The sequence below is a fragment of the Arachis ipaensis genome, chromosome B09 (assembly GCF_000816755.2).
Source record: "Arachis ipaensis cultivar K30076 chromosome B09, Araip1.1, whole genome shotgun sequence".
In the NCBI taxonomy this organism is placed as follows: Eukaryota; Viridiplantae; Streptophyta; class Magnoliopsida; order Fabales; family Fabaceae; genus Arachis; species Arachis ipaensis.
Genome location: NC_029793.2, coordinates 4,762,694 through 4,773,581, shown reverse-complemented (window position 1 = coordinate 4,773,581; position 10,888 = coordinate 4,762,694). Strand labels below are relative to the sequence as shown.

General features: G+C 37.6%; 2 protein-coding genes across 2 annotated transcripts; both read left to right on the top strand.

Annotated features, from left to right (window-relative positions):
* Nucleotides 678-2,399, top strand: LOC107614808. Its single transcript, XM_016316941.1, has one exon. It carries the CDS (start codon nt 678-680, stop codon nt 2,397-2,399), a length of 1,722 nt encoding a protein of 573 aa, XP_016172427.1.
* On the top strand, nt 4,036-10,042 carry LOC107614809 (lysM domain receptor-like kinase 3). The gene is made up of 11 exons (XM_021111695.1): nt 4,036-5,026; nt 5,734-5,821; nt 6,366-6,619; nt 7,176-7,321; nt 7,409-7,498; nt 7,600-7,705; nt 8,161-8,312; nt 8,398-8,495; nt 8,586-8,733; nt 9,051-9,158; nt 9,469-10,042. The coding sequence occupies exons 1-11, from the start codon at nt 4,426-4,428 to the stop codon at nt 9,631-9,633; spliced, it is 1,956 nt and encodes a 651-aa protein (XP_020967354.1). The 5' UTR covers nt 4,036-4,425; the 3' UTR covers nt 9,634-10,042.

Below are 10,888 nucleotides of genomic sequence, written 5' to 3'. Positions count from 1 at the left end.
ATACCATAGCATTCACTATTTCACAAATCATGACTTATATATGTCTTATACTTAAAATAAGATTATAGCAAAAATAAAAAAATAACTATATTTCTCAAAAAGAAAAGTATAGGTAAACAATGAAAATAATAAATAATATAAATAATGGATATATCGGATGTTCATTTTACTAGGTGTGTGGATGATTATTCTAATATTAAGATTTATGTGGATAATTTAAAAATATTGTGTTTTTATTTTATTGGTGGTTATTCATATTATTCAAAAAAGTTATTAGTTATCTAGCATAATCCTTTTCAAAAAGACCAAACAAAAAACATAACAAATTATTAAAATATAATTTCATGTGTTTAGTATTTTTTTAGGTGACTAGTCACATTATTTATTGGGCAATTTACGCATCTAAATTGTTTGATCCCCAATATTACGCAAATACATTGTTTCAGTTTTTAATACGCAAATGCATTGTTTTTATATTTTATGTAAACCGCTACTGGCAGTAGCGGTTTACGTGTGAGTGTGTGTGTAAACCGCTGCTGGCAGCAGCAGTTTACGTGAGTGTGTGCGTGTGTGTAAACCGCTACTGGCAGTAGCGGTTTACGTGTGTGTGTCTGAATGGGGCTGCCTATATAAACCATAGAGGGACCAAATGTGGAGAAGTAGAGTGTTATTCACAAATGGAGGGGGAGGATAGTTTTGTGGCTCTGGTTCACTGCTCTGGAAAAATTCAAAAGAGCAAAAGGCATGGTGTAAAATTCACAGATAGAGAACCGCTTAGTGTTTTTATCCGATCTTCGAATACGTTGGCGGAGATTAAGCAAAGCATATTACGGAAGCTCGGTGTGTGTGGGACGAAGTTGGTAAAAAAATTGTTTTACAAGATTCCCATTGATGTTGTCTCAACTGGTGTGAGATATGAGACCTTCGTGATCGGGTCGGATGAAGACTTGCATGTCTTGTTTCACTGCAGGAGTAGTTTTCCGGAGGTGAGAGTAACTGAGCTGTTTGCAAAGTTGGAAGATGGTGTGGATAGCTCAGGGGCATCGGCCCCTAATCCTCAGTCAACCCCAGCCGGTGGTGCCTCAACATCGATGCCTGTGGTAGCAGTGGCAGTTCCGAATCCGGAACCCGAACGTGCTGGGGCTGTTCATGCATATGTTGGTCCTGTTGTTCCTGATTTTGAATGCGATGCCGGACCGGATCGGGTTGAGAATGCACTGTTTGACGATGATTTGGATGAGGAGCCTGTCGATATTGGTGGGGACAGTGATGATGATATTCCAAGAGGCGGACGTTCAGCCCATGGATGTTCCGGTTCTGCAACACAGGAGTACCCTCCCCACCTCTCTTCTTTGAACTTGGAAGCCATCGGCCAACAGCAGAATGCTGATGCAACATTCGAGGGGCAGGGGATGCATGATGGGACAAATATGTCTGAATTTCAGATTGGCCAATCCTTCCAGAGTAAAGAGGAAGCCGTGTTGAGTGTGAAGGATTACAGTATTCGGCGTGGAGTTGAGTACAAGGTTATGGAGTCCGACAACCTGAAATACCAAGGGAGATGCAAGGAGTTTGGTAACGGGTGCACGTGGTTGATTCGGATAGTCATGCGGAAAAGGAAGGGCACATGGGAGGTTAGGAGGTACAACGGTCCGCACACGTGTATGGCCACATCGATATCTAGCGACCACAAGCAGCTTGATTATCATGTTATCTGTGCGAGAATCTATCCATTGGTTCGAGCTGATGCGTCGGTGTCTATTAAGGTGTTGCAAGAGGCCACGGAGGCGACTTATGGATTCATGCCTAGTTATCGGAAGGTGTGGTTGGCGAAGCAGAAGGCAGTAGCGCAAATATATGGCGATTGGGAGGAGTCATATGCTTATCTACCTCGGTGGATCCTTGGGGTCACATGCACGATGGAAGGTTCGATTGCTCTATTAAAGACGTCCCCGGTTAGGGTGGGTGACCAAGTTGACGAGGATAGAGTCTTCTTTCATCGGATGTTCTGGACGTTTCCTCCGTGTATTGAGGCTTTCCGCCACTGTAAGCCGCTAATAAGCATCGACGGCACACACCTGTATGGAAAATATGGCGGGACGTTGTTGTTGGCGATCGCACAGGATGGTAACTCGAACATTTTGCCTGTTGGGTTTGCACTCGTGGAGGGAGAGAACGCAGATTCTTGGTCGTACTTTCTTTCGAACCTTAGAAGGCATGTCATTCCACAGCAAGGTATCCTCGTGATCTCTGACAGACACAACGGCATCAAGGCTGCATTAGAGAGCCCCGATAGTGGTTGGCTACCCCCCATGCTTATCGGGCATTTTGTATTCGGCATGTTGCTGCAAATTTTGCCCTCACTTTCAAGGGGCAGGATGCGCGGAGGTGGCTGGTAAATGCCGCATATGCGAAGACGGAAGCAGAATTTGACTATTGGTTTGATATAATGAGGACGGAGAACCCGGCCATGTGCGAATGGGCAAACAGAATGCAGTATGAGAGGTGGACACAGCATAAGGATGGTGGGAGAAGATACGGTCACATGACGACCAACATCTCTGAGTGTGTGAACTCTGTCTTGAAGGGCACAACCCCAGCTATACCTCCCCATGCCATCAAGGTTTGCCACAAATGGTAACCATCGTATATGAACCCGGTTCGCACTCTTGTCCCCAAATAACTGAGTCGATAACAGCATCATGATGTAGGCCCGTGCGTAGATGCGGACAGTCTCCTCACTCGTATCTGGTGGTAGCACCCTAAACCTCTCGTGGAACCATGTAAAGTGTACTGTCATCTGCTTGACCTTATTCGGTGGGGGCCGCTCACCGAATAGGTCCTCAAACCACTCCCAAGCTGGTCGGCCACCCTCCATGTATTTCTCAAACTCACCAAGGCAACCACTCACAGCCTCCCCATCCACAGGAAGCCCTAGCTGAAATGCCACGTCCTGCAATGTCACTATGCATTCTCCGAAAAGCATGTGGAACGTATGCGTCTCAGGACGCCACCTCTCAACGAACGCACTAACGAGTGGCTCATCCAACCAGAACCATTGGCTATTTAGCCTAGCCAAATGGTACAATCCAGCCCGCTCTAAATACGGGATGATCCTATCATGCATGGGCATATTCTGTTGCCGTCTCACACTGTATATACACCTATTGGGCTGCACAGAACAACAAATGAAAACAGAGTCCAATTAAATTCTCCTAACCTTAAACAAATTTCCATATCTAACCGAATACGAATACCTTAAACCATCAGCAAATTCTCCTATATAATATTTAATAAAAAGTTCCTACTCACGATAGGGTAAATAACAACACAAATAATTTACTTATTAACATCCAGAAATTTTAAAATATTGTAAAGATTTAAAATTTAAAACTTCATATCATACAAATATCCTAAACAAACTATAATAATTCAGGTAACTAGGCATATCTATAACTAACCAAGAAAAACTAAAAACACTAAACCAAGATTAGTGAACTAACATCCTAGCATGCGAACCCTAAATTCAAACTACAACGATTAATCTATAAATTCTAATTCGTCTACCTAACCTACCGTTTTTCTGACTAAGATATGCAAAGACTAGAAAAAAATAAATATTAACTAACATCGTCACCAATAGAACCGGCAATATGCGCAACGCCGTTCAGTCGGTACAGGTTCTTGCCGGCCATGATAACTCGCTAGAAGTTGCCGCTGAGGAACCTCGGGCCCGCTCACAACTTGCTCTGACTTCTCTCTACAATTTCCTCTCTCTAGAAAACTCCTCAAACCTTCTAAACACATAATCCGCGGCTGCAACCACGGTTTATATAGGCAAAGCATCACACGTAAACCGCTACTGGCTGTAGCGGTTTACACACACGCACACACACACGTAAACCGCTACTGCCAGTAGCGGTTTACTGACACAGGACAGAAGTGGTAATAATATTTAGTGTAGCGTGTCGACCAGGTGGGTGTTTTCTGAAAGATTTTGATGTCGTTTTCTTCTTTTTACTGTTGTGGTTTTTCAGTAACACTAAGCAGTTTCCTCTCTAAAATACTCAAATGCTATTATTATGTTTTCACTCTCTTCATTCCTTTCTTCTTCTTCTTCTTCTTCAGAGCACTCTTATTTATTGCTTTGTTCCTACTATTTCTGCTTAATATATGGATTATTTTTATTCTCTCTTTCTCTTGGTTGATTTTTTTCTGTTCTAGTTTTACTATTGTCAATGATTTTGCTTCAAACTTAGATAAAGTTGTCTCTTTTAGTTTGAGCTAAGTTTTATTCTTGGATCAAGCTCTTTTTTATTTTTTATTTTTTGCATCCCCTTGATTTCACTTTGATTCTAGTTTCTTGCTATATTCTGTGACCCTTTTGCCCAAAGTTCCAGTCTTTGATTTGCTAAAAAGCAAAGTATGGTTCTTGTACGGATACCCCATTTGAGGTTCTTTCTGTTTCTGCTTCTTCATATTCACTGCATCAGCTGCTACAACACCACAACAACACCATTGGGCTGTACGGACACAGGCCGTGTCTGCACCTCTTTCTTGGCCTTTAAGCCTCAGAACCAAAGCTTAGCTGTGATTCAAAGCATGTTTGATGTGTTACCCGGTGACATCACTGTTGAGGATAGTGGTTGGGACTATGTGTTCATAAGGAAGAACTGTTCTTGTGCCTATGGCCTCAGGAAGTATGTGTCTAACACCACTTTTACTGTGAAATCCAATCAAGGGTATGTGTATGATTTGGTTATGGATGCTTATGATGGTCTTGCTTTGCCTCCAAACACAACAAGGAGGGCTAAGAATGGTGCTGTTGTGTCTTTGAGGTTGTTCTGTGGCTGCTCTAGTGGCTTGTGGAACTATCTGATGAGTTATGTTATGAGAGATGGTGACAGTGTTGAATCATTGGCAAGTAGATTTGGGGTTAGTATGGATAACATTGAGAGTGTGAATGGCATTGGTAATCCTGATAATGTCACGGTTGGTTCGGTTTATTATATACCTCTTGATTCAGGTTAGTCTGTTGAATCCTATTCAAATCCCTTACTGCTTTTTAAGGTGATTGTGTATTGCAGCATATTTATGTATGTGAATATCTGTTTGAGATTGGTGTTTGGTTCTATATTGCATTATGCAGATAGAATATGAAAGTAGGGCTTCTTTAAATGAAGCCATAGATGGGAGTTTAATAATTGGGATTTGGGAATACTAATTCAATTGTAGTGACTTAGTGCTTTTAGAGAAAGGGATTTCAACCACAGAGGCCTAGCATAGTTGGTTGTTAGGTGGGAAGGATCTCATGGCCAATGGTTTAACGGTTTACCCCGTTAGAGGAGCTGCCATTTCGAAAGGATTGATTACTGTTATTAGTAGTAGGATTAATTACTGATTTCAAGACAGGTCATGCAACCACCAGCAGATGAGATGTGTTAACTTTGAAGTTTATGTGTCTATGTAACAAATTGATTGTTAAATAAGAGCAACTTCATTTGGAGTGGGGTGGGGTGGGGGATTAACATTGTGGTGGGAATTTTCTTGGATGAATTTGATGTGTAAAATTACATGGACCTTATGTCCTTATCCACTTCATCTTTGTCCAATAACTGCCAAACATACCCTTAGTGTTAGTAATGAACCAATGTCGAATTGCATATACGAAATGCAATAAAATTATGCAATCCTAATCCTGACTGCATTTTGAACTGTTTGATTGAATTGCAGCTCCAGGTGATCCCTATCCCATTAACAATACTGCTCCTCCAGCTCCTGTTCCCGCCCCATCTGTTGAGAATATCTCAGGTATGGATTAGCACATACTATGACAAGGAAAATTGTTCTTTTTTCCTTTTAACTTAAGCTAGGATTTCACAGTCTATTTGTCATTTGTCTTATGGATTCTTAAACCGATAGAGATGTTAAACTTAAGGTTTCATTTGCAGGCATACTGTTTGCTGTCTTGTGCTTTTTTAGTTTACATTGATACCCAATCTTTCTGTTTAAACTTCAAAATTGTGGAAGGAAAATTTAATCATGTGGATGCATATGCCTAGTTATAAGTCACTTTGCTTCAAATAAAATAAATCTATCTTAATGGCTTCATTGTCTAAATCTAACACGAAGTTTAGGTCTTGTGAGGGATTCTACATAAGTTCTGGTGGGTTTGGTTATTTGGATAGTGGTTTTGAGTAAGTTGAGATGCCATAAGCCTTGTGTAGAATCTTATCACAAAAATTAAATGATAAATAAAATAAGTACAAAAAGTGTCTTGTACTAATTTGGTGAGAAGTACTTTTCCTCCAATCTCTAATTTTATTTTTTATTGCCTTTCTTTTCCTTGTAAATTCTCAACTTAGTTGCAATATTTCAGCTACTCGTGCAGTAATAAAAGGCATAGTTCTCTGTGTTTCTCTGAAGTCATCAAATTGTCGCTCTGAAGCCAGAAGTAATGAAAAAGATGCTGAGGGGAAGATATCTCATAAGTTCCATATTCTTAGAAATCCAAGTTTTTTCTGTGGTTCTGGGAGGTATATATGTGGCAAAACTGTAGAACAGAAGCAAACTGATGCCGAATCCAGTAATCACACGATTACCGTTCCCAAAGTTTCAAGTAACCATATCTTCTAACTAAAGTTTTATATTGTACCTAAGATTGCAGCTTCATGTACTCTTTTTTCATGTACTGCTTAGTGAGCTTGAATATGCATAGTTTCTGTTTCAAGTACCTACATGTACATGCACACACTCCACAAGTATAATTAAAATAAAATGAAATGCTGAATACGAGGATGCATGTTTATCCGAATGCCTGGAAGCTCTAGGTATGAAAAAGCTCATTTCTTCAGGGTGTTGTATAATTAGCATGCATGCTTATTCAGTCATTCTGGCTGGTAGTTAAATTTGCATTGTTTTGATAAAGCTCAAAGTTAACTTGCACTGTTATTCAACTTATAAAAGCAACACCTTATTTTTCAGTTTTCATTATTTGATGAACTTGCATTTTTGGCTTCCAACACTGTTAACTTCCAAAATGCAAGCAATCCTTTGAGCTTGGATGCGTCACCTTTGGTTTTCTCATAACTTGGTTCTTCATTATATGTGTATGCCAAAATGAATTATTTGTTGTTTAAAAATAGAATTTATAGATTCACCCTTTTCGATTGCAGCTCTTGGCCCTGATGTGTTTGACATGGATAAGCCTGTAGTTTTTACATATGAAGAGATTTTCGCCACAACTGATTGTTTCTCTGATTCAAATCTGCTTGGTCATGGAACCTATGGTTCTGTTTACTATAGCCTTCTTCGGGATCAGGTTCGCGGTTGTACAAGTCAATTATAATTATAGAATGAGACTAGTATCTTACTCATACTATATCTATATGTACTTGAATTCTTATAGGAAGTTGCTATCAAAAGAATGACTGCTATGAAAACAAAAGAATTCATGTCAGAGATGAAAGTTCTATGCAAGGTCCATCATGCTAATCTGGTAATATTTTCTAACCCAAATAAATGCATGCTTTAATTTTGGAATCAATTGCTTGGTTTATTCCAAAAGTTTGAGTTGGATCTTTGGTTAATTTTGTCAAGGTAGAATTGATCGGCTATGCGGCTAGTCAGGATGAGCTTTTCCTTGTTTATGAATATGCTCAAAAGGGTTCACTTAGAAGTCATTTGCATGATCCTCAAAATAAGGGTAAGATTAAGATTATGCATCTATGTTTTGGCGTGTGATTCTTCTTCGGAGTAATTTTGGAACCTTGCTAATTACAGCAATTGTCTGTTTCATTGTGATGATTGATGAGATGCAATGGCATTGGAAGTTTTCCAAATAGGTTAATGTGTTGAACTAATGCTAATTTTTGAATGCACTCTTTTGAATCCTAAAATTATTTGTTTGTCCTATTGTTCATCTTGTTCTGTCTTTGTCTCATTTGATCTTATGGAGTAATAATGTGAGAAAGTTGAAAGGGAAAGATTGACATATTATGTTGAAGTGGTTGAATGAAATTCCTACTTTTGTTATTATTCAGAGAAACATACTGCATTTTTCAAAATATGAGGCTTAAAATTGGTGTCAAGATTGCCAAGTTGGCATGCTTTGTATCATTCGTTCAAGATGGTGGTTGTGATCATTTTTTGTTTTGCTAGGTCATTCCCCACTTTCTTGGATCATGAGGGTCCAAATTGCTCTTGATGCCGCTCGGGGACTTGAATACATACATGAACACACTAAGACTCATTATGTCCACCGGGACATCAAGACGAGCAACATTTTGCTCGATGCTTCCTTTAGAGCAAAGGTACCAACCGTTTTTAGACATCCTTCCATCATTTCTGAATTACTTGCATTTGTTGATAGTCTCATATCACTCCCTTTTTCTTTAGATTTCGGATTTCGGGTTAGCAAAACTTGTTGGGAAAACAAATGATGGCGAAGTTTCAACAACCAAAGTTGTTGGTACTTATGGATATCTTGCACCAGAGTAAGTATTTTTCCCTAACAATTTTTCCAATTTACACCTGTAGGGTAAGAGAACTAAAAGAAAAACGTTTTGTTTAAAAAATTTCTGCAGATACTTGAGTGATGGCCTTGCAACAACAAAGAGTGATGTCTATGCATTTGGTGTTGTCCTTTTCGAGATCATATCGGGGAGGGAGGCCATTATTCGAACAGAAGGAACGATGTCCAAAAATCCGGATAGGCGTTCATTGGCGTCTGTGGTAAGTGCAGCTTATAAGGCATCTTTGTGACTTATAGTTTAACATGCATATTAAACTACACATGTATTTATAGATAAATACACGGTCGATGACTTTTTTTGTGCCCATAGCATTTTTGATGGTCAGGCCTCGATTTTTGGAAAATTTTATTAAGAGTACTCATGATTATGACCTCATCATATAGTCATGTATTGCATTTTATATTCAAATTTTGGCTGCAATGTACTTTATGCATTTGAATTATGAAAGCATGCTATCATATTTACACTGCCGCAGCATTTCGTTGGACTTTCGCCTTAACATTGGTCAAATTGCAGATGTTGGCAGTCCTTAGGAACTCGCCGGATTCCGTGAGCATGTCAAACATGAGAGATTATATTGACCCAAATATGATGGATCTGTATCCCCATGATTGTGTATTTAAGGTTAGTTAGTTTATCCTTCACATATTATGAATATGGTTTAGGATATTTTGATATTTTAACCAAGAAAAATATATAGGACATTATTCAATTAGGCTCTTTTAGCTTTAAATATTTATAATCAAATCCTTGTACTGTATCGATGTTTTTCAATCTAGTCCCTCTAGTGTTGAAAAATGTTTATACAGTATAAGGTGACTTAACTAGAATTGTTTAAATTACAAGGACTTAATAAAAAATTGTACAACAAAAAAGGACCCTTTAGAGTTTAGACTCATTCTTTTCTTGTTCTTTTGGGGTGTGTGTGTGCTAGATGGCCATGCTGGCGAAGCAATGCGTGGATGACGATCCGGTCTTACGGCCGGACATGAAACAAGTTGTGATATCTCTCTCACAGATTCTTCTTTCTTCAATTGAATGGGAAGCAACTCTGGCAGGGAATAGCCAAGTATTTAGTGGCCTTGTTCAGGGAAGATAGATAGTTTACACACTCAACATATCTCACTCTTTCACTCACCATTTCTCAACAGGATTTCTGTTTTTTTTTAATCTTTATCCTGCCCTATACTCCTTCTTATTTTGTTTTATTTTATTTTATATATTTTTGGTTGATAATTATGTGTCCATAGTAGATACCTACCTGTGATTATGGACCTATAGTGGGTCAATATCTTATTTTTGGCCATTTATTTTTCATGAATGTCTTAGCTTAAGCTATATACAATTATACATATATATATCATGGTTTCCAATATTTAGAAAATTTTGGATGTAACTAAGGATATATTATGATGATAATGTTAAGGAAGGAAAATATTAATCTTGGGTTTGTAATGATACTGGAAGTTGTAATTTGACATTAATCTATGCATGTTTATATTCTTTGATCCCTTGCATTTTTTCTTCTCTAGTAGTGTTTACTTTTGCTTTCATTTTGTGAAGATGAAAATTATCTTAGTAACTGGAAATTTAAAGTAATGAGATTTAAATAAAGGTTAATGGTATTATCAAAAATGTTGGTTGTCTAAAATACTTCAAAATCCATATAAAAAAAAAAATAAACAAACATTTGGGTATAGAAAAAATTAATTATTTGTATAAAATATACGTTAAAAATATATAAAATAATATATGTATCTATATATAAATATATAAAAATTGATTTGATAACTAATTTCTTATATATACATAATATTTTTTATATACACAAAATATATAAAACAACACATGTGAATACGTACCATTTTGGTAACCCAACAAGCAATAAAAAAAAGTAAGTTCTTTAAAAAACTGCAACAAATATATAAGTCTTTAAAGAAAATAAAGTATAAAGTAAATTCATGAAAATAATTTGTAAAGAACTTGAAACTTAAAGGTCTTAACAAAGAAAGTATCAAATTAATCTATAAAAATTACATTACACATGGTTTCTATTTTGTTAATGACTTGTTTATAGGTTGCATTGGTTACAGATACGGGATACTCAAACACAAATACAGAGCTATAAAATTATATTTGACAGATAAGACATGAACAGATATTGTATCCAGAGCAGTGGCGGAGCCACACTATAAGGAAGGGGGCAATGCCCTCCCAAATTAATAAGTTGTATGTATAAGTCTCTAATTTTTTAATTTAGTTCTCTTTTAATTTTTAAATTTTTTTTCTTCTTAACTTATATTTTTTATGTTGGCCCCTACCAAAAAAATTTCTAGCTCTGCCCCTAATTCCAG

Excerpts from the sequence above, each read along its gene's own strand:
- LOC107614808 (XM_016316941.1), top strand. The coding sequence starts at position 678 with ATGGAGGGGGAGGATAGTTTTGTGGCTCTGGTTCACTGCTCTGGAAAA.
- LOC107614809 (XM_021111695.1), top strand. The coding sequence starts at position 4,426 with ATGGTTCTTGTACGGATACCCCATTTGAGGTTCTTTCTGTTTCTGCTT. Across the intron at positions 5,822-6,365 it reads AATATCTCAGGTATGGATTA|TTGCAATATTTCAGCTACTC; the intron begins GCACATACTATG and ends TTCTCAACTTAG. Across the intron at positions 7,499-7,599 it reads AGGTCCATCATGCTAATCTG|GTAGAATTGATCGGCTATGC; the intron begins GTAATATTTTCT and ends AATTTTGTCAAG.